Genomic DNA, 25,062 nt, shown 5'->3' on the forward strand with positions numbered 1-25,062 from the left:
ATGTAGAAAATCTGAAAAAAAAAAAAAAATAAACGAAAATCCTCTGAAACTCTTAAGTGATTATATCAAAGTTGTAGGATTCAAGGTTAATGTACAGAAGTCAACACTTTATACCATCAATGAACAAGTGGAATTTGAAACTAAAAACATTACCAATCACATTAGCATCCCCCAAATGAAATACTTAGGTATAAATCTAACAAATTATATATGTACAAGATCTACATGAGGAAAACTTCAAAACTCTGATGAAAGATATCAAAGAAGGACTACATAAATGGAGAGAGATTCCACGTTCATGGATAGGAAGACTCAATACTGTCAAGATATCAGTTCTTCCCACTCGATCTATAGATTCGATGCAATCCCAAATCAAAATCTCAACAAATTATTCTGTGGATGGACAAACTGATTCTAAAGTTCATATGCAGAGGCAAAAGATCCAGAATAGCCAACTCAATACTGAAGAAGAAAACAGAGTTGTAAGACTGTTATTACCCAACTCAAGACTTACTATAAAGCTACAGTAATCAAAACTGTGTGGTATTAGAGAAAGAACAAATAGATTAATGGAACAGAACAGAAACAGAATAGAGAGCCAGAAACAGACCCACATCAGTTAAATATACTTAACTGATGTTTGACAAAGAAGCAAAAGTAATACAATAGAAAAAAGACAATCCTTCCAATAGTGCTACAACGACTGTATAGCCACATGAAAAAAAAGAATAGACACAGACCTTCATAAAAATTATCTCAAAATGGACCACAGACCTAATCATGAAACACAAAACTATAAAACTCCTAGAATATAACATAGGACTAAGCCTTGATGACCTTCGGCAGGACAGTGACATTTCAGATGCAATACCAGATGCACAATCCATGAAAGAAATAATTGATAAGTTGGTCTACATTAAAATGAAAAACTTCTGCTCTGCAAAAGAGAATGAGAAAACAAGCCACAGGCTAGGGGAAATACTTGCAAGAGACATCTGATAAAGGACTGTTATCCAAAAATACACAAAAAACCACTTAAAACTCAACAATAAGAAAACAAACAACCTGATTAAAAAACAAGCAAAAGATCTGGACACTTCATCAACGAAGATATACAGATGGGAAGTAAGCATATAGAAAGATGTTCAATACCATATGTCACTAGGGATATGCAAATGGAAACAATAAGATACCACTGCAAAACTGTTAGAATGGCCAAATTATAAAACACTGACAACACCAAAGTTGGAAAGTATGTGGAGCAAGAGAAACTCTCATTTGTTGCTGGTGGGAATGCCAAAATAGTTCAGCCGTTTTGGAAGACAATTTGGCAGTTTCTTATAAAACTACCCTTAACCATACAATCCAGTAATCACCCTCCTTGGTATTTAATCAAATGAATTGAAAATTTATGTCCACATAAAAACTTGCACACAGATGTTTATAGTATCTTTATTCATAACTGCCAAAACTTGGAAGTCACCAAGATGTGCTTCAGTAGGTCAGTGAGTAAGTAAACTGGTATATCCAGACAATGGAATATTATTCAGCACTAAAAAGAAATGAACTATCAAGCCATGATAAGACATGAAGGAAAGTTATATATATATTATTAAGTGAAAGAAGCCAATCTGAAAAGGCTACATACTGTATGATTCTAACTATATGACATTTTGGAAAAGGCAAAACTACGGAGACAGTGAAAAGACTAGTGGATGTCAGGTGTTGGGGGAGGGACTGATGAACAGACAGGACATAGGGGATTTTTAGGGCAGTAAAACTACTCTGTATGATACTACAATGATACACACATGTCATAATACATTTGTCAAAACCCATATAATGTACACCAAGAGTGAATCCTAATGTAAACTACGGGTTCTGGGTAATAATGATGTGTCAATGTAGGTTCATCAGTTGTAACAAATGTGCCACTCTGGTGCTGGATACTGATAGTGGGGAGGTTGTACATGTGTGGGGACAGGTATATGGGAACTCTGTACTCTCTTCTCAATTTTGCCGTGAATCTAAAACTGCTCTAAAAAACAGTTTATTAATTAAAAGAAAAAAACAATAAACTAGGAAGGTTCCATTTCCAGAATGGCTAAGTAAGTGCCTACTGAATTGACCTTACTGTAGTTATAATCTAATTATATATAGTAAACATTTAATATTGAACTGAACTGTATGGAATAAATGAACCTACTTTCAAATCAACAGGCCCCATATTATTCAACATATTCCAGACTTTAAAGTGAAAATAAAGAGTCTTAGAATACCCTGTGGCCCCAAATATCAGGATGTATAAGATTTTAGAATTAATCTGATATGAAGTTTGATCTGTATGGAACAATTAACGCTGCCTTTCTCAACATCTGGTTAAGTAGAGAGTCTACAGCCATGAACTGGGCTTTTAAATCAGTTCTTCCTCCCTGTATCTGAGGACTGACTAGATTTTCTGCATTAATTTAAGGAGAGATGATGATGATGATGATAGCTAACATTTATGGAGTACTAAGCATGTTATACGTATTAACACAAGGCTAGAGTCCACAGACCCAGGCAGGCTGAAAAGGCCAGATGATTTTCTCAATCAAAGCCCCTTGAGTAGGGAAGCTTTAGTCCTAAACTCTGTCAGGAATCTAAATAGCATCTCAGAGAGAAGCTGCAAGTAGTAATTACTACCTAGCACTCACATTACAGTTGAGAAACTATGTTCAAGGTCTAGACATGCTAAATTAATTTCTATATGATAAAAAGGCCAAGTCAGATATATGCTGAGTTTTTACAAAATTCATGACTAGAATTCATTTGTATCTGACCTAACACCTAACCCAGTCAATTCTGAGGGAAAGCACCTAAGCACAACGAGAGCTTTGCTTTAAAAGCCAAGGGCAGCAATGGCTTCCTATGGGTCCAAGCCTGCTCTATTTCCATTACCTCCAGTTTTGGAACTTCCACTGTAAACAGAATAGCAGTGAACAGTGTTGCAGAGCAACAACTCCTTCAACAAAGCTGAATTCCCTGGTCTGGCTCCCCTGGGATTTAAGAATACACGTCTAGACCAAAATACATGACTAACCCAAATGAGGTCTTCTGCCTCATAATTTTTATATATTCCTTAGTCAGAGGCAAGTAAATCAGTCCTTACACTGCCTGGAAGAGCCCATAATTCAGATGGAGCAAAGTCTGAATGCATGAGATCACTGATTTCACATATTGGAATTGAAGCAAATGTCAACATGAAACCAACAGTCCTCTCACTTTTGCTGACGCCTGTTGTAACAGAGGGAAAGTTGTCAGGAGTCCCATAAGGCAGAAAACCGTCTCTGTGAGCCCTAATTCTTGGGCATGATAGGACAAAATGTTAATGGAGCCCTCATCACATGGCCCCAGATGACTGGAGCCATAATACACTCTCAACACACCAGAACAGAGGTGGTAGACCCAGGATATGTACAAGACCAAAAGGACAGTTGACAGGTCAAGGCAAGAAATAACTAAGAGTCAAAAACAGACTGAACACATTCTCCCATGGAAAGCATGCCCATGAGCTCTGTATGCTTCAGTCAGCCACATGAAGCAACAACGTAGTACGTTGAACCTCACAAAGTGAGAAGTAGGAAAGAAATTGGGCATCTGTGACCACTCTTTTATTCCACCTTTCTTAATCTTCAAGCACTCACCTGTGTGGCCATGGAGTGGTGAGTGTGGCCGTGGTAGCGTAGGTGATGTGCTAGAGGTCACAATCAAACTCTTGCGGTTGCTTGTCCGACAACTGCAATGAAAACACAAATGTCAGTTATAACAGGGTTGCATCATGGGCCCAGAGAACTTGAATGGCTATCGAGGAAAAAAAGAGTGATATCATTCCATAAGCTGAGCACTATAATACTTTAAACTGAACTGGCTCAGCAATTACTGTTTGCACAGTGAGATTTCATAATTCACTGTGTTCCATCTTGGAATAACTTTTGTCACTGTCTTGACTTTTATCTTGTATTGCCACTGCACTTTTCCAAAGTGTAAGTTTTGCTTCCTAAGCAAATACCCAAGGAGCTCCTTAAACGTAACAACCATGTCTTAAATGGTATCTAATGAAGAATGACCACTGCAAATTTGATTCAGAAAACAAAAAACATGAGCCATAAATATTCTCATATCTCATAAAAATTAATGTTCTTGCCATAAAAATGAAACTATTAACTTAATCTATAAAACTCATCTTTTAAAAACTGCTTAATCAATGGATTAAGTAATATTCTCATTTCACTATAAATTTCAGAACAGGCCTGTGTTCCTTCTACAAAGTTGGCTTTCCTTTACATGTTAATAGCTGAGGCTTTTTCTTGAGGCTGGAGAAAGCCAAATCATGATGAAAGGCCATTTCGTGCTGTACCTGTTGTTGAAAAGTGTGTATAAATTTATTTGAAAGTCAGCCCATCTTTCTTTTTTAAAATTATTTATTTATTTATTTATTTGGCTGCATCAGGTCTTAGTTGCAGCATGCGGGATCTAGTTCCCTGACCACGGATTGAACCTGGGCCCCCTGAATTGGGAGTGCATTCTTAGCCACTGGACCAACAGGGAAGTCCCCAGCCCATCTTTTAAAGGCATTAAAGAAGCCTGTCACTTATATTCATCCAAACAAATATTTACTGAACACCTACTATGCACCAGGCACCGTTCTAGGTGTTAGGGAAGTAGTAGGGAACAAGAGGAATTATCTGTCCTCAAACTGGAGTGAAAAGTGCTATGAAGAAAGAGAGAGAGAATGTTCAAGAAATAGCAAAGAAGTCAAGTAGGTGGCAGGAAGGGAGAATGACAGGAAAAGAAGTAGGTTATAGAAACTATGGGTATAGGCCACAGCCAGACTTTGTAGGGCTGGTAGACTACTGCAAAGAACCACTGGAAATGTGATAAGGAACCGCTGGAAGGACTGTGATCAATCTCAAGAGATTATGATTAGAAATGATAAGCAACTTTCCCTAAGATACCAGGAGGACTAATCTAATCATGTCTCACACCCCCTCCTTACCCCCGTTACAATCAAATGCCCAAGACTTCCATCTCTAATTTGACACAGTCTCTACTCCTTGATCTTTAAAAGAAGCTTACCCTCTGTCTCCCTGAACTCAGTCTGTCATCAGCAAACTCTATATCCTTAACTTCTTTTCTCAACATTCAGTTTAAATTCTAGCTCTAACTGAAACTTTGCTATCCCCCAGGACACCACAGTCCTGGTGAAATCCCAATCCTTTTTTTTTCTGCAGTACACGGGCTTCTCACCGTTGTGGCTTCTCCCGCTGCGGAGCGCAGGCTCCGGACGCGCAGGCCCAGCAGCCACGGCCCACGGGCCCAGCCGCTCCGCGGCACATGGGATCCTCCCGGACCAGGGCACAAACCCATGTCCCCTGCATCGGCAGGAGGACTCTCAACCACTGCGCCACCAGGGAAGCCCCTCCAATCCTTTTAAACCCAACTTTCCATCTATTTTGCAACTGTAGTCAGGCAGCTAAAGGTGAATGAAGAAAAATCCAAAATCATGCTGGCTGGTGTTTCTTTATGTTTATGATGATAAATATCAAGTGGGTCCATACTACATCTACCTAGGCAATGTGCTCTCTCTCCAAGACAACTAATTCAGAAATTCTCCTCAAACCTCTAGCACTCCTTCCCCAAATCTTACCCTCATCTGCTGACTTTGCTTTTTATTCAACTAGGGGTAAAAACAATCAACACAAAAAGAAGTACTACATATTTCTGCTACAAAAATCCATTAGCCTGGGACTTCCCTGGTGGCGCAATGGTTAAGAATCTGCCTGCCAGCGCAGGGGACACAGGTTTGATCCCTGGCCCAAGAAGATCCCACATGCCGTGGAGCAACTAAGCAGGTGCGTCACAACTATTGAGCCTGCGCTCTAGAGCCCACGAGCCACAACTACTGAAGTTCACGCGCCTAGAGCCCGTGCTCCACAACAAGAGAAGCCACCGCAATGAGAAGCCCGCACACTGCAATGAAGAGCAGCCCCCGCTCGCCGCAACTAGAGAAAGCCTGTGCGCAGCAAAGAAGACCCAACACAGCCAAAAAATATAAAAGTAGCCATTAAAAATCTATTATCCTAAATCTTTGTCCATATACTGTACTTTCCCATCTGTAACAGCAGAAGGAAAGACCATGTTCCTACCAAAGTCAACTCCCCCAACTCCCCATTCAAGAAGTCTGTACCTGCACTGTCCTCCTATGTCATGAATTTCTACTTCCTACTGGATCACTCTCATCATCATAAAAATATGCTGTCATTTCTCATATCTCAAGAAAACAAGAAAAAAACTTTCATAGACCTCTTCCAACGTGCCTGTTTCTTTGCTTCCCTGTTTGGGAAAAATCCCATGCAGGGATTCTGTATTTGTCATCTTCATACCCTCATTTCCTATTCTCTCTTTAACCCACTCTAGACTATACAATCATCCTCATCTTTCTTGCCTGTTACCAAGGTCACCACTGACAACAGGCAATTCTCAGTCCTTGTCTTATGTAACCTCTCAACATCATTCGACAGTTATAACTCCCTCTTCTAAAAAACAAATTGGGATATAATTTATATCGATTATTCAATTAAGTGTTCTGTTCAATGAACCTTGAACAACTGTATACATTCATATAACACATCCAAAACAAAAGTCAGAATAATTCTATTACCCCAGAAAGTCCCCATGTGCCCCTTCCGGTCAATCCCCCAACTACTTTCTTCTATCACCATAAATTAATTTTGTTTTGCTGGATTTCCTATAAGTAGAATTACACACTATGTATTTTTTTTGTGTTTGACTGCTTTTGTTCATCCTAACATCTGTGTAACTTTTCTTGAGATACTTCTTTATTTAGCTTCTAGGACATGAGGCTTTCCTGGTCTTCCTCCTAGCTCACTAGCTGCTCACTTTTCATTCCCCTTTGCTAGTTCCTTCTCTTCCTGACCTCTAAACCATTTAGTACTCTGGGGCTCAAATGTGGAATATCTTCCCTGCACTCACTCCCTAAATGATTTTTTCCTGTATTATAACTTTAAATCTATGATGTTGATGATACCCAGCTTTTTATTGCTAACTCTGTGCTCTTACCTCTGAGTGTGAGACTCATATCCAAATACCTACTTGACATCTTTAACTGGATGTCTAAAAGGCACCTCAAATTTAACAACAGAGTTAGTGAATGTCCCTCTAAAACCTGTTAACTCCTCCCTATCTATTTCATTACATGGCACCACCATTCATCCAGATGCTCAGGCAAGTCCTTCAGGCAGAAGGAACATGATACTAGATGGAAATCTGGATCCACATAAAGAAAAGCACCAAAAATCATAAATGTGTGGGTAAATATAAATCACTTGTTTTTATTTTTAAAATCTCTTCTTGGGACTTCCCTGGCGGTCCAGTGGTTAAGACTCTGCGCTTCCACTGCAAGGGGCACGGGTTCAATTCCTGGTCAGGAAACTAAGATCCTGCAAGTTGCAAGGCACAGCCAAAAAAAAAATACTCTTCTTGAATTTTAAAGGAAATATAATAATTTACTGTGGGGTTTACAACATATGTAGATATAAAATGTAGGTCAGCCAAGGCAGCAAGGCTGGAAGGGAAGAATGGACGTATACTATTGTGAGGCTCTTACATTAAGTATGAAGCGGTATAATACGACTTGAAGATAAACTAAAAGTTAAAATTTTATATTATAAACACTAATGCAACTACTACAAAAGAAAAACAAACAAAAAAAGGGAAATAAAATGGTCTCATAAAAAATACTCAGTCTAAAAGAAGGCAGAAAAAGAAGTAAGAACAAGTACAGTTGGCCCACACAGAAAACAGCAAGAGAACAGATTTTAACCCAATTACACTAATAATCACATAAAATGTAAATGTTCTAAATACATATTTAATTAAGACAAAGACTGTCAGATTGGATAAAACAGCAGGACCCAACTATATGCTGTTTATTACTTGTGACAGCCAAAAAACTAGAAATCACCTCAAATGTCTACTAATAGATGAAGGATAAACAAATCACAATATATCCATACAATGGACTACTACTCATCAATAAAAAGGAATGAACTATTGATTCACACAATAAATGAATCTCAAAATAATTATGCTAAAACCAAGAAGCTAGACATAAAAGAGTAAATACTGAACAATTCCATTTATATAAAATTCAAGAAAACACTAATCTAGAGTGACAGACAAAAGATTAGTGGTTCCTGACCAGAGGCCGGGGAGGTATTATAACAAGGCATAAGGAAATTTGGGAGAGCTGTAGATATGTTTATTGTCTTGACTGTACTAATGGTTTCAGAGATGCACACATGTGTCAAGACCCATCAAATTGTACATTTTAAACATGTACAGTCTATTATATTTCAATCATACTTCAATAAAGCTATAAAATTTTTTCAATATAAATAATATCAAAGTCACTCTTATGCTTGAAATTCTCCCTGTCTCACTGAGAGTAGAAGTCAATGTTCTTACAATGGCCGACAAGCTTTATGCGGTCTGGATCTCCATTACCTCTTTCCCTCCTACTCAATCTACTCTAGTCACATGGGCCTCTGCACTGTTCTTAGAATATGCCAAGTGTGCCACTGCCTCAGGGCCTTTACAAAGGAAGCTTCCTTTGCCTGTTTCCCTCATGGCTTGCTCCCTCACCTCTTTCAGGTCTTTGCTCAAGTACAATCTCCTGAATGGATTTTCCTTTGACCATTCTACTTTAAATGGTAACAACCGCCCTCTCAAACGCTCTTTTCCTCCTTTCCTGATATATTTTCCTCAATAGCACTTACTGTTATCTAACATACTATGGATTTTGCATTCATTCTGTTTGTTGTCTCTCCTCCCATTAGAATCTTAAGCTCTATGAGATCAGGGACTTGCACAATCTTTGCTTACTGCTGTATTTCTCAGTGCCTAGAATTCAGCCTGGCACATGGCAGACTCAATAAATATTTGTTAAATGGATGAATGCATGAGTATAATTTGTTACAAGAATTATAATAAAAGAGGATACTTGCACACGTGGCACCTGTAAGGTATATCAAACCACTATGTCTAAACTTCTTTTGTATAAAAACTAAGATGTCTTAAAACGGCAGGACAGGACTTCCCTGGTGGTGCAGTGGTTAAGAATCCATCTACCAGTGCAGGGGACACGGGTTCGAGCCCTGGTCCGGGAAGATCCCACGTGTCACTGAGCAACTAAGCCCGTGCGCCACAACTACTGAGCCTGTGCTCTAGAGCCCGCAAGCCACAACTACTGAGCCCGCATGCCACAACTACTGAAGCCCTCACGCCTAGAGCCCATGCTCCGCAACAAGAGAAGCCACCGCAATGAGAAGCCCACGCACCACAACCAAGAGTAGCCCCCACTCATTGCAACTAGAGAAAGCCCGCGTGCAGCAATGAAGACCCAAGGCAGCCAAAAATAAATAAATTAGTTAACTTTTTTAAAAAAGATCAATAGTCTGTAATAACCTATATGGGAAAAGAATCTGAAAAAGAATGGATACATGTATATGTATAATTGAATCACTGTGCTTAAAAAAAAAAACTGCAGGGACAGATAATTGATTCTAATTTCATTTGTCATGATCTTACTAAAATTTAAATACAAAACAGTAAAGATCATATTTCCAGGCCACATGCCTTTGTATGAAGGTACATATAATCTCACTTGGCAAATCTGCAACAGCTGCCAGGGGAAAAAAAGGTCAGATACCCTGGTACAGATGCCATGACTCAGCTGAGATCCAAGACAAGGAACTGCCTAATTTTTCCATGTCAACAAGCACTGGCCAGTGCCCCCAGGATCCTAGAAGATAAAGAGCAGGTCTTCATATTTTCATTCCAGAAGATTAAAGTACCAGGTGTTTACAGTGTCAGCCACTCACTCTCAGCTGACGGAAGGTAACCTGGAAGCTCCCGGAGCTGATGTTCTGCTAACCACTGCAAGGACTGGGTTAAACTAGACTGCTGCCCACCACCATGCCAGTCACTTGGTCACTCAGAGCAAGGCCTGGCACTTCATCTTCCTACTTGCTTTACCACGGTCACCGCTCCATGGGTAGTGGGAGCAAGGACTAAAGCACCTGTGTAATCTCTGTGAAACTTGAATTGTGGCCATATTTGAAGAGTTACCAGCCTTCAAAAATCCCTTCTCCCAGCAACTAGCAGGTACTCAAATTTGAGCTCCTGCAGGAGCTGCCGTAAATTTATTTAGGAAGTCTGTTTCCCAGTCTGAAGGAATATAGAATACGGGGTAAGGTGCGTGGTTGCAGACCCCTCAGGGTCTCTAATCTCCAATCTGTCAATTCCAGAAGTCCAGCTGCTCCTAGGAATCCAAGCACTCGGTAATGAATTGACTTGCACTTGGCTATTCCTTTCAGAATTCAGAATGAGGAAAAGACCACTTTTGTTTCATTAAGTGTGATCAATACAATAGACAAGAATTTGGGTCCATTTTAAGGTCAAGCACTTCCAGGTGTTATTTCAGAATAACAACCAGGATGATGTCCCTGTAAAGACTGAGATGCTAGAGTGGGAGAAAATGCATGTTCTCTCAGTAAATAAAGGGTGCTGCTTGGAGATAAATCCATTATTTGTCTTTTGCCTGGGTTATTTCAACAGCCTCCTAACTAGTCTCTCTGGTTTACTCCTGTCTCCTATTGCCAGTCTGTTCTCAACACAAGTAGCCACAGTGATCCTTTTAAGGCATAAATCAGATGATTTGCCCAAAACCTTGCAAAGGCTGCTAATTTCACACAGAAACACCAAGCTACTTGGACCACTGCACTAACTGTTCCCTCCACTTGGAATGCCCTTCCCCACCTATACAATGGCAAGTATCCCATACCTCCTTCAGTGTCACCTTCCACATTTCCCTATGTAACACCGTGACCTGCCCCTGAGAATCCCCCTTACTCAGCTCTCTTTGGATTAATGAAGTACTTTTTAACTTCTACTCCATTGGTTTGGAAATTATATACTGTTGTGGTTTTTTTAAAACGTAGTTATTTTTATTAAGCTTTTAATAGGCATTCTTGTCTTAACAAGAGCCTAAGTCTTAGGTCTAAGGTTAGCTAGCATCTCAACCCTCGCTTCTAAACAAAATTAGATCTTGGGACTTCTTTAGTGGCTCAGTGGTTAAGAATCTGCATGCCAATACAGGGGAAATAGGTTCGATCCTTGGTCCGGGAAGATCCCACATACTGCGGAGCAACTAAGCCCGTGCGCCACAACTACTGAGCCTTCGCTCTAGAGCCCACGTACCACAACTACTGAGCCTGCGTGCTACAACAACTGAAGCCCATGAGCCTAGAGCCTGTGCTCTGCAACAAGAGAAGCCACCGCAATGAGAAGCCAGCGCACCGCAAGGAAGAGTAGTCCCCGCTCGCCGCAACTAGAGAAAGCCCGCGCACAGCAACAAAGATCCAACGCAGCCAAAAATAAATAAATAAAATAAATAAATTTTTAAAAAATTAGATCTTAACTCCAATTCTCCCCACCCCTTCCAACTTACATGTAATTTGGTCCAGTGGTTCAGGTCTATCTTGCTTTTATAATGCCAAATTAGTAATTATTATTGTTTCATACAATAATTGCTTGCTTTGATTTACTCATACTTTCCAATTTCTTTGCTCAGCATTCTCTCTTGGATCTCACAACTTTTGTCTTTCTTTCTTCTTTTCTAAGTGATTATTTCACTGAGAATCTGATATTGATAAACCTTCTCAATTTCACAGTTTGTCTGAAAATGGCTTTATTTTTCTCAGTGACTTCCAACGATAATTACACAGGTATGGAATTCTACAACCTCTTGTTGGGAGTAACTTTTTTCTCAATATCTTAAAGTTATTATTCCATTGTCTTATGGCTCCTGTTATTGCTATTGAGAAGCTTGCTCTTAGGATTGTTGTTCTTTTGTAGTTAATTTTTCTTTTCTCTCTCGCTGCTTTGTTTTTTTAAACCATAATTTTTTAGATATATTCACATACCATAGAATTCAACCTTTTAAAGTGCATAATTTAGTGGTTTTTAGTACACTCACAAGGCTGTGCAACCGCCACTGCTAATTCCAGAACATTTTCATTACCCCCCAAAGAACCCCTGTACCCATAAAGCAGTCACTCTCCATCCCCATCTTTGCTACCCCCTTTCCCAGGCAACCACCAAAGTACTTTCTGTCTCTACGGATTCCACCTGTTCTGGATATTTCAAATAAATGGAACCATATATCATGTGGCCTTGAGTCAGGCTTCTTTCGCTTAGCATGTTTTCAAGATTCATCCACGTTGAAGTATTTGTCAGTATTTCGTTTCTTTTTATGGCTGAATAATATTCTATTGTGTGAAGAATATACAACATTTATTTATCCATTCATAAACTGATGGACAACTTGGGTTGTTTCTGCTCTTTAGATATTTTAAATGATGTTGCTATGAGTATTTGTGTATCTGTGTGTACATTATGCTTTCAATTTTCTTAGGTAAACTTCCTTGCTCAACTCATTCGTTAGAGCTCTTTTAGCTTTTGCGGATTCTTGAGGGTTCTCTAGTTCCTTTGAAGACCTCTGTTTTTTGGTTCTGAAATTTTACTGCAATGTACCTAGATGGACATTTATTTTTACCTATTGTGCTCCATGATGTTATTTTGGTTTCTAATCAATTTTGGAAGGTCTCAATCATTATTTCTATGAATACTGCCTTTCCCCCATTTCTCTATACTCTGTTGGACCTTATTATTGTATACTCCATATTTCTTAGTTCTCATTCATATTTTACACCTTTCCATCTCTGTGCTGCACTTTAGATAAAATTTTACTAGCTTTGTCCACAGCTCTACTATATAACCTGACTACTGAGCTTTCAAATTCAATGTTACAATGTATTTAATTCCTTGAATTCTAATTGTCATTTTTTTCAAAATATGCCTGATCTTTTAAAATTAAATGTCTTTTGTTCTCGCATTTTTGTCTCCATTTATATTTTTATTCACTTTACATATACTTATTTTACAGTTTTCATTCATAATGCTACTTTCTAAAGTTCTTAGGGGTCTAATCTTACCGTTTCTTTTTTCTTTTGATTTTCACATGTGGTGGACTGCTTCCTTGTATGGTCTATGGTTTTGTACTGTAAACTCACCTTTATTTAGTGTGGCTTTATGGGAATCTTGTGCTACCTGATTTGAAGACATGTCTTTAAAAATTTTTTGAATTTGATTTGTCTGACAGATTTGTCAGAGTTATTTACAGCCCAGAATCAGCTCTTAAGACCATGCATATGGTATAAACTCCAGGCCTCAAATTCACTTGAATAAAGGTCTATAGTTTAAAATTCTCAAGGAGACTTTTTTTATTTCTTATTAAGAGCCTAACTTAAAACCTACATGAGATTAAAGAACTTCCTTTCATCTCTCCATGACAGTGGGCAAACTGTTTTCCTAGTGCATTCCTACACTGAGGGTAAAGTCCTTTGAGTGTGGGGGTCTCAATTCTACCCTAACTTAGGGTCTCCTTCCCACTGTTGAGGCATTGTTTTCTCTCTTAGATTTAGGTCACTTGGGATTTTCCTCACATTCTACTGAATTTAGCTATGCATTTAAAACAATAATTATAATAGCTAGCATTTATTAAGTGCTAACTGGGCACTGTTTAAAGCACTGCATGTAGTATCTCACACCCTAAGAAGTAGGTACTACTATAATCCACTTTATACAGACAAGGAACCTGAAACACAGAGAGGCTAAGTAGCTTGCCCTAGGTCACAATAACGCACCAATAATTTTTGAAAGCCTAATGTAACTTACTTTCTCTTTGCCCTAGGACTTCCTTAATGTGGGTCTCCATCCTAAAGATGATTGATTCAGAAGGCACATATCCAGAAAAACAAGGGCATTTTTTCATAATTTGACTAACTTCAGGGGACAGAAAATGGATGGACAGAAAGGTTATTAAGAACTACCCTAGGCGGGCATCTAATGTACAGCATGGTGGCTATGATTGGCAATACTGTATCATATACTTGAAAGCTGCTGTGAGAGTAAAGCTTTAATTTTCTCACCATAATAACAGCAACAAAATGATAATTATGTGAGGTGAAGGATGTGTTAACTAACCATATTGTGGTAAACATTTCACAATATATATGTGTATCAAATCATCACATGGTACAGCTTAAACTTACACAATATTAAATGTCAATTATACCTCAATGAAGCTGGGAAAAAAGGAAGAAAAAAAAAAAAACTACCTTAGGGATTAGAACAGAACTTTGACAGAGCCACAAATACTGGAGAGGAGACCGGCTATGGCAGAGACTCAGCAAAGACTATGCTCTCACCAAATTCTTTAGTCATGACCATCTTGGCTACCATTGTCAACATCAACAAGGTACAGCAAAGAACTCTCTTGATCCAGACAAAATACCAAGAGGTACAGATTATCTCTACACTGGCCAATCCTGAATCCTTTCACTGTGCTGTAGAAGAAAAGACCAGCAACAATGCAAAGGAAGCATGATTCAGCTCCTGGCAGAATATAAGAGCCAGACCTAAAAGTCTCAGCTACATGGTCCTGCAACAATACTAACTTACAGTGAAAAGAAATAAATTTACTTCTAAAGCTCAAATGCCAATGTCCAAGGTACCACCATGGATTAAACGGACCCATACTGCTTGGAATGAATCAGGTTTTAAAGTAAAAAACATGAGGAAAGCGGGTAACTGGCTAAATGTAAGCCAGTGCAATCTCCTTCCCTGGAATCATGTGACATAGTGGGAAGGTTCCCTAACAGGGCAGCAGCAGCATGTCCCCAACCCCAGTCTCAAGATGAAAAAAGAGTTGTGCTCACCACCTAAAAAACTAGATAGTTCTGCCATTGCTGACTGTAGATGATGTTCACATTCCCAGAGTTCTAACTGAATAAACCTGGCAGAGAAATGTAAAAGCCCTAGAGTGGGCAATGCTTCAGAATTTGTGTATTCTAAGCGTGTCTATATTTCCAGTGCCCAGGACAGCGGCTGATACACAGTTATTATTGTTTGGATAACTAATGAATGGGAGAGAATGGTCCTGTAATGCATTCTTAAAGCAGTGCATTTCTTGGTGATAAAAGGAAAGTGGCCAATGAGACTAGAGATTTTTCCTTTGAATGGAGTACACTTCCACTACAAATATGGGCCTTGGTAAAATGAAGTAGTCTAAGGCTATCCCTAATTACACAGTGTCTGGGAAGTTGTGGTATATTTGGTTTGTCTTTACTAAGTTCCCATGGCTTCTGGATTTCTTTGGAAGTTCCAATTTATAAGCCCACTCCCAGGTTACATTTACAGACCAGTTTCTCTGAGAGACAGTAGTTAAAGAGAAACACAAAATATCTTGTAAGCATTCCATATGTTTGTCCAATATCCACGTTAAACCCTGAATTGGTAACAACCCTTCTTTTCTGCCTCCTTCCTCAATAAACAGCCCAGCTGTCTGGCCTGTGCCCAAGTTTCCATAACAGAGAAGATTAGAACACTTCTAATCTATACAAGATAGCCTCTGTATCCATGGCTGTTTCTATGAGGCAGCTATGGATACAGAGGCTACTTTTAGAACTAAGCCCCCACTTTCAGTAGTCAAACACTATATCCCAGTCATTTTTAGTGATAGTTAATTTCAACGTTCTAGGCCAGGCACTGGAAGGACTAAAATATATGAATGTAATCAATCCTTGGCCTTCAGAGGCCCACAGCTGAAGAAACTTAGATATGTGAGGGAAGAGAGCTCAGGCAATATATACTGAACATAGGTGCCTTTTAAGAAGCTGGGTGTCCGGACCAGAGGGCAGACAGCAGAAGCAAGAAGAACTACAATCCTGCAGGCTGTGGAACGAAAACCACATTCACAGAAAGATGGACAAAATGAAAAGGCAGAGGACCATGTACCAGATGATGGAACAAGATAAAACCCCAGAAAAACAACTAAATGAAGTGGAGATAGGCAACCTTCCAGAAAAAGAATTCATAATAATGATAGTGAAGATGATCCAGGACCTCGGAAAAAGAATGGAGGCAAAGATCGAGAAGATGCAAGAAATGTTTAACAAGGACCTAGAAAATTAAAGAACAAACAGAGATGAACAATACAATAACTGAAATGAAAACTACACTAGAAGGAATCAATAGCAGAATAACTGAGGCAGAAGAATGGATAAGTGACCTGGAAGACAGAACGGTGGAATTTACTGCCATGGAACAGAATAAAGAAAAAAGAATGAAATGAAATGAAGACAGCCTAAGAGACCTCTGGGACAACATTAAATGCACCAACATTCACATTATAAGGGTCCCAGAAGGAAAAGAGAGAGAAAGACCCAAGAAAATATTTGAAGAGATTATAGTCGAATACTTCCCTAACACGGGAAAGGAAATAGCCATCCAAGTCCAGTAAGCACAGAGAGTCCCAGGCAGGATAAACCCAAGGAGAAACACGCCGAGACACACAGTAATCAAACTGACAAAAACTAAAGACAAAGAAAAATTATTAAAAGCAACAAGGGAAAAATGACAAATAACATACAAGGGAACTCCCATAAGGTTAACAGCTGATTTCTCAGCAGAAACTCTGCAAGCCAGAAGGGAGTGACACAATATATTTAAAGTGATGAAAGGGAAGAAACTACAACCAAGATTACTCTACCTGGTAAGGATCTCACTCAGATTCCACGGAGAAACCAAAAGCTTTACAGACAAGCAAAAGCTAAGAGAATTCAGCACCACCAAACCAGCTCTACAACAAATGCTAAATGAACTCCTCTAAGTGGGAAACACAAGAGAAGAAAAGGACCTACAAAAACAAACCGAAAACAATTAAGAAAATAGTAATAGGAACATACACATCGATAATTACCTTAAATGTGAATGGATTAAATGCTCCAACCAAAAGACATAGACTGCCTGAATGGATACAAAAACAAGATGCGTATATATGCTATCTACAAGAGATCCACTTCAGACCTAGGGACAAATACAGACTGAAAGTGAGGGGATGGAAAAAGATATTCCATGCAAATGGAAATCAAAAGAAAGCTGGAGTAGCAATACTCATATCAGATAAAATAGACTTTAAAATAAAGAATGTTATAAGAGACAAGGAAGGACACTACATAATGATCAAGGGATCAGCCCAAGAGGAAGATATAAAAATTATAAGTATATATGCACCCAACACAGGAGCACCTCAATACATAAGACAAATGCTAACAGCTATAAAAGAGGAAATCAACAGTAACACAGTAATAGTGGGGGACTGTAACACCTCACCTACACCAATGGACAGATCATCCACACAGAAAATTAATAAGGAAACACAAGCTTTAAATGACACAATAGACCAGATATATTTAATTGATATTTATAGGACACTCCATCCATAAACAGCAGATTACACTTTCTTCTCAGGTGCACGTGGAACATTCTCCAGGACAGATGACATCTTGGGTCACAAATCAAGCCTCGGTAAATTTAAGAAAATTGAAATCATATATATTTTCTGACCACAACGCTATGAGATTAGAAATAAATTACAGGGAAAAGAATGTAAAAAACACAAACACATGGAGGCTAAACAATACGTTACTAAATAACCAAGAGATCACTGAAGAACTCAAAGAGGAAATCAAAAAATACTTAGAGACAAATGACAACAAAAGCACGACAATCCAAAACCTATGGGATGCAGCAAAAGCAGTTTGAAGGAGGAAGTTTATAGCAATACAATCCTACCTCAAGAAACAAGAAAAATCTCAGATAAACAATCTAACCTTACACCTAAAGGAACTAGAGGAAGAAGAACAAACAAAACCCAAAGTTAGTAGAAGGAAAGAAATCATAAAGATCAAAGAAATAAATGAAATGGAAACAAAGAAAACAATAGTATAGATCAATAAAACTTAAAAAAAAAAAAAAAGAATCTGGGTGTTGGGACTTCCCTGGTGGTCCAGTGGTTAAGTCTCTGAGCTTCCAATGCAGGGGGCGCAGGTTCCATCTCTGGTCTGGGAACTAAGATCCCACATGCTGTGCGGTGCAGCTAAAAAGTATTAAAAAAAAAAAAAAAAAAAAGAATCTGTGTGTCTATGGTCCACCAAAATGAAGGACTTGACTAAAAGGAAGGCAGAAGATCTGGTGAACTTATTATTAAAACCCATAGTGGAAAGAGGTACTGGTAATACCATGATGGCAACTATGCAAGAAGACTAGAGAAAAATCAAGATAGACTGGAGTGGAATATGAGAGGGTTCTAGGAATAATGATGCGGGTGACGGGGAGGATCATTAGATCATTTAATGTAACCTACTGCATTTTACACTTCTGATGGAAAATTTGGGGATGAACAAATGAATTCTACATAAAATATGAAGCAACGCAAAAGTGAGGTAATTATAACCCTCAAGAAAACAAAAAGTTGTAAAAGAAAACAAACATAATCACAGCATACAGTGACTGAACTAGGATAATAGTTATGAAGTCATAATTGACACTGATACAGATGAAATAATTGTTTTTGTTTGGTTCCTTCTTTTTTTGTTTTTAACATGAAATAATTTAAAGTGCTTACTTTACTTTTTTTTTTTGCTGTACGCGGGCCTCTCACTGCTGTGGCCTCTCCCGTTGCGGAGCACAGGCTCCGGATGCGCAGGCTCAGCAGCCATGGCTCACGGGTCAGCCGCTTCGCGGCACGTGGGATCTTCCCGGACCAGGGCACGAACCCGCGTCCCCTGCATCGGCAGGTGGACTCCCAACCACTGCGCCACCAGGGAAGCCCATAAAGTACTTACTTTTGAGAAGCAAAAATTAAGGATGGTAAGAGTGGGGTAAGAGAATATCTAGTTTTCTTTTACAAGCCTTAAAGAAGTCACTGACTTTTGAAATCATGTCCATATATTACTCCGACAAAATAAAAATTAAATTTAAAATGTGGGTGGCTTACACATATGTAATGTGAACAGGAGGGGGATGGCTGGAGTAGGAAAAGAAATTTGTAGCAATCAGTAATGTAATAGTAGTAATTATACTGCATGTTAATTGGTACAACCATGGTTCAATTCTAAGCTACAGTAGTTTAAAGAAAACTAGTAAATGATCACCTCACATGTCAAATAAATAAATATCGAAATTAGTTATTAGCATGCTATTCAAGGCGCTTCATGATATGGCCAGCCCCTTGCCGATCTGTCCTGATCATCATCACCTCCTCACAGATCCACTCTCTATATGCTCTACACCCCAATTATGTCTCCCCTCCCTTGCACATGCTATTGCTTCTCCTTAAATATCCTTGTCTCAGATGACTACCTGACAAATTTATGTTAATTATTCTCTTCTCAACTCACAAACTTCCTTCTCTCTAAAGCCTTCATTGAGTTCTCCAGGGCAGAATTAAAGACTGGTTTCCATACACCAGCACTGAATTTTGTATAACCTTCTATCATAGAATTTATTGTGCATCTCCACACAACTCCTACCACAAGCCAAGTAGCTCTCTACAGGAGATAACTAACAAACTTTCAAGGAACAAGTAATCCTTGTCTTATTATAAAGTTGTGCTAGAAAACAGAATAAGTTGGAAAGCTGCCTAAGTTGTTCTATGGCATTAGTATAACTTTGATTCAAAACCGGATAACAACAGCCTAAGAAAATTATATGTCTATTTCCTTTATAAGCATGCATGTTTTAATTCTATACAATTTTAGCAAGTTTAATTTTTAAAAATATCATGATCAAGTTGGTCTGCAAACCGCTGAAGGATCCTGAGGCCCTTTCAGAAGGACGGCAATGTCAAGTCTATTTTCATAAGAATACTGAGACATTATTTACTTTTTTTGCTGGGTGACATTTGCAGCGATGTTACAGCAGCAATAGTGGGTAAAACTTCTGGCACCTCAGCACAAATGGAACCAAAATACTTCTAATAGTCAACTGTATTTTTTGCCACCACTCACTTGAAGTTAAAAAAAAAAAATCTTAAAAAAAAATCTATATTGGGCTTCCCTGGTGGCACAGTGGTTGAGAGTTTGCCTGCCGATGCAGGGCACACGGGTTCGTGCCCCGGTTCAGGAGGATCCCACATGCCACGGAGCGGCTGGGCCTGCGAGCCATGGCCGCTGAGCCTGCGCGTCCGGAGCCTGTGCTCCGCGATGGGAGAAGCCACAACAGTGAGAGGTCCACGTACCGCAAAAAAAAAAAAAAAACTACACAGAAAACAAATTACCAGTCACAATAATAACCAAAACACTTAAAAAAAATCTGATGGTAAGAAAGTCAGCCAATAAAATCAATAATGGGAAGATGAATTTCCATGGGATAGGAGTCAATTAATAGAAAAAGACTTGCAAATACAGAATGTTTTAGATCATCAGAAGTATAAATGAATAACATAAAAAATAAAAAAAAATAATGAATCAAAACTGGCAATAATGGAACAAGAATAGTTGAATATGGGAAAATTTAATTCAATGTTTTATAAATAAAAATTGTAAGATACTGAATTATAAGATACTGAATGGATGAATGGATAAAGACAAACACACACACACACACACACATATACACACACAGGAATATTATTCAGCCATGAAAAAGAATGAAGTCTAAAAACTATAATTCAAAAAGATATATACACCCCTATGTTCACAGCAGCACTATTCATAATAGCCAAAACATGGAAACAACCTAAATGTCCATCAACAGATTAATGGATAAAGAAGATGTGGTACATATATACAGTGGAATACTACTCAGCCATAAACAAGAACAAAATAATGCCATTTGCAGCAATGGTTGCAATTAGAGATTATCATACTAAGTGAAGTAAGTCAGAAAAAGGAAGACAAATACCATACGATATCACTTATATGTGGCACAAACGAACCTATCTACAGGACAGAAACAGACTCAAGACATAGTGAACAGACTTGTGGTTGCCAAGGGCAAGTGAGGGAGGGAGAGGGATGGACTGGGAGTTTGAGGTTGGTAGATGCAAACTATTACATTTAGAATGGATAAACAACAAGGTCCTAATGTATAGCACAGGGAACTATATTCAAAATCCTGGGATAAACCATAATGGAAAAGAATATTAAAAAAAGCATGTCGCTATGTGTGTAACTGAGTCACTTTGCTGTACAGCACAGACTGGCACAACATTGTAAATCAACTCTACTTCAATTTTTTTTTAATTGAAAAAAATTTTTTTTAAAAAAACAATGAAGTCTTGCCATTTGTAAAAACATGGATGGACCTTGAGGGCATTATGCTAAGTGAAACAGTCACACAGAAAAAGATAAATAGCATATAATCTCACTTTTATGTGGAATATAAAGCAAAGAAACAAATATGTCTGAGCTTATGAATATAGAGAACACATCATCGGTGGTTGCCTGAGGCAGGGGGTGTGAAGGGCTGGGCAAAATGGGTTAAGGGGGTTGAAAGGTACAAATTTCCAGTTATAAAATGAGTAAGTCATGGGGATTTAATGGACAGCATGATGACTATAGTTAACAATAACTACTACATATTAGAAAGTAGCTAGGAGAGGGAGTGGATCTTGAAAGTTCTCATCACAAGAAAAAAAATTACAACTGTGTATGGTAACGGATGTTAACTGGACTTACTAGGGTGATCATTTCGCAATACATACAAATATTGCATCATACACTGTACACCTGAAGCTAATATAATATTATGTCAATTACACCTCAATTAGATGAGGTAAACTCTAGCTTTAACACAATCAAAAAGACAGTACTAACGAACCCACTCAAAGACACAGTGAATGGATGGCTGTGTGAGCTTATTTCCTGGACCCTACTTAGGACCATAGTGCAGTGGCCTAAAGACAGACTTACAGCTAGAGAGAAAAAAAAATGCAATATAATGAGCTTCACTGTAAACCACAGACACTACTTAACAGTCTAATCCACTGTCCTGGTCTTTCTTCTACACAAACTTCTTGTAAACATGTAGATTAGGAAGAACATACCTCTTTCAAAAATAATTAGTAATTCAAAAGGAACTAGCACAAAATCTATACAAAGATACTATTAAAAATTAATATCCAGGATGTATAAGTAAGTCCTACAAAACAACAACAAAAACAATAAACAACACCAGATTTTAAAATGACACAAATAGGCATTTCTCCAAAGAAGATATACAAATGGCCAACAAGCACATGAAAACCTGCTCCATGTCACTAATCATTAAGGAAATGTGAATCAAAACCACAATAAGATACCACTTCATACTCATCAGGATGGCTATTATAAACAACAACTATAAAAACAGAAAATTACAAGTGCTGGCTAGCATGTGCAGAAATTGGAACACTTATGCATTGCCAGTGGGAATGCACTATGGTGCAGCTGCTGTGGAAAATAGTAGGGTGGTTCCTCAAAAAATTAAACAAAAAATTACCGTATGATCTAGCATCTCCATTTCTGGGCACATGCCCAAAAGAACTGAAAGCAAGGACTCAAACAGATATCTGTACACCATGTTCAGAGTAGCATTATTCACAATAGTCAAAAGGTGGAAGCTACCCAAGTGTCCTCAATAGATGAATGGATAAAGAAAGTTGTGGTATATACACACAATGGAATATTATTCAGCCTAAAAAGGGAAGGAAATTCTGACGCATGCTACAACAGCAATGACCTTAAAGACATTTTGCTAAGTGAAATAAGCCAGTTACAAAAGAACAAACGTTTTATGATTCCACTTATATGAGATGTCTAGAGTAGTCAAATTCATAAAGAAAGTTAAGTAGAATGGTGGTTACCAGGGGCTGGGAGAGGAAGGAATGGGGAATGAGCGTTTAATGGGTACAGCGTTTCAGTTTGCAAAGATGAAAACATTCTGGAAATGGATGGGAGTGACACGGCACAATAATGTGAATGTACTTAATGCCACAGAACTATACACTTAAAAATAGTTAAAATGACAAATTTTATGCTCTTTATATTAAGTCACAGTTAAAAATGAAAATAAAATTTAAAAACCAATTTAAAAGAGAAGAAAAATAGAAGGGAAGGGAAAGAAAAAGCAAAAGGATTCTAAACTATGGGATCTATCCTTTGCAAAGTTGGTTTAAAATCAATTAATATATTATACCATATTAATAGAATAAAGGACAAAAACTATACGATCATCTCAATAGATGCAGAAAACACATTTTTTAACAAAGGTCCAACACACATTCACAATAAATGCTCTCAACAAACTCGGACAAGTTAAGGGAACATCCTCAACCTGATAAAGGGCACCTATGAAAACCTCACAACTAACATATTTAATAGGGAAAGACAAAATGCTTTCTTCCTCTTACTAAGAGAAGGAAAAAGGCAAGTATGTCTGCTTTTGCTTATTCTATTCAACAGTGTACTGAAGTTTCCTGCCAGTACAATAAGTAAAAAATAAAATCATCCAGGATGGAAAAGAAGAAGTAAAACTGTTATTATTCACAGATAAAATGATCCTGTATGTGGAAAATCTCAAGGAATTTAAAAAAAAACTACTAAAACCAATAAACAAGTTTGGCAAGATCACAGGATACATAAATACACAAAAGCTTACTGTATTTCTATATACTAGCAACCAACAACCTGAAAATGAAATTAAGAAACACTTCCACTCACAATAGCATTAGAAAGAATAAAATTCTTAGGAATAAATTTAACAAAAGAAGTGTAAGACTTGTACACTGGAAACTACAACATATTGACGAGAGAAATTTTTGCTATAATCAAGCAAAAAGAATATCTAGTGTTGCTGAAGATGTAAAAAAATGGTCCCTCAAACATTGCTGGTAGGAATATAAAATGATACAACTTTCTAAAACGTTACGGTTTCCCTTGTGGCACAGTGGTTAAGAATCTGCCTGCCAATGCAGGGGACATGGGTTCGAGCCCTGGTCCAGGAAGATCCCACATGCCGCAGGGCAACTAAGCCTCTGAGCCACAACTACTGAGCCTGCGCTGTAGAGACCGCGAGCCACAACTACTGAGCCCATGCACCGCTGCTACTCTAAGCCCGCATGCTTAGAGCCCATGCTCCGCAACAAAAGAAGCCACCACGATGAGAAGCCCGCACACAGCAACGAAGAGAAGCCCCCGCTTGCTGCAACTAGAGAAAGCCCGCGCACAGCAACGAAGACCCAACACAGCCAAAATTAATAAATATATATACATATATTAAAAAAACGTTAGGCATAAACTAATCATACAACTCAATTCCATTCCTAGGACTCTACCCAAGAGAAATGAAAACGTATGTCCACACAATGACATGTACACACACGTTCACATCAACATTTCCTCATAGGGCTTCCCTGGTGGCGCAGTGGTTGAGAGTCCGCCTGCCGATGCAGGGGACACGGGTTCGTGCCCCGGTCCGGGAGGATCCCACATGCCGCGGAGCGGCTGGGCCCGTGATCCATGGCCGCTGAGCCTGTGCGTCCGGAGCCTGTGCTCCGCAACGGGAGAGGCCACAACAGTGAGAGGCCCGCGTACCGCAAAAAAACAAAAACAAACAAACAAAAAAAATTCCTCATAATAGTCCCAAACTGGAAACAATCCAGCTGTCCATCAACTGAAGAATGAACTAACAAGATGTGGTCTATCCATACAATGGAACATTATTAAGTAACAAAAGGAATGAACTACTGATGCATGCTTACAACATGGATAAAACTCAAAAACATTACGCTAAACATAAGAAGCCAGAAACAAGAAAACTACAAGGAGTATGATTCCATTTATATTAAATGTTCAGGAATGGCAAATTTATGTAACCAAAATCAGATCAGTGGTTGCCTGAGGCTGGGAGAAAGAGTAGGATTAATTGCAAATGGGCGCAAGGAAACATTTTGGATTATGGAAATGTTCTAAATTTAGATTCTGGTGATGGCTGCACAATTTTATAAACTTAGTAAAAACCACTGGATAACTTACAATTGGTGAATTTTACAGT

At 38.5% G+C, this 25,062-nt stretch overlaps 1 protein-coding gene across 2 annotated transcripts in view; it reads right to left on the bottom strand.

The window, feature by feature from the left end:
- The window catches only part of MAST2 (microtubule associated serine/threonine kinase 2), a 203,645-nt gene that overhangs the window by 56,183 nt on the left and 122,400 nt on the right, over positions 1-25,062 (bottom strand). For both annotated transcript variants that reach the window (XM_022575586.3, XM_022575583.3), the window contains exon 5: positions 3,687-3,778. In XM_022575586.3, the coding sequence (XP_022431294.2) occupies positions 3,687-3,778 (92 nt within the window). The remainder of the gene's footprint in view (positions 1-3,686; positions 3,779-25,062) is intronic.

This window comes from Delphinapterus leucas, chromosome 1 (genome assembly GCF_059928025.1).
Source record: "Delphinapterus leucas isolate spDelLeu-1000000601 "Yukka" chromosome 1, BTC_Dleu_Yukka2, whole genome shotgun sequence".
Taxonomy (NCBI): domain Eukaryota; kingdom Metazoa; phylum Chordata; class Mammalia; order Artiodactyla; family Monodontidae; genus Delphinapterus; species Delphinapterus leucas.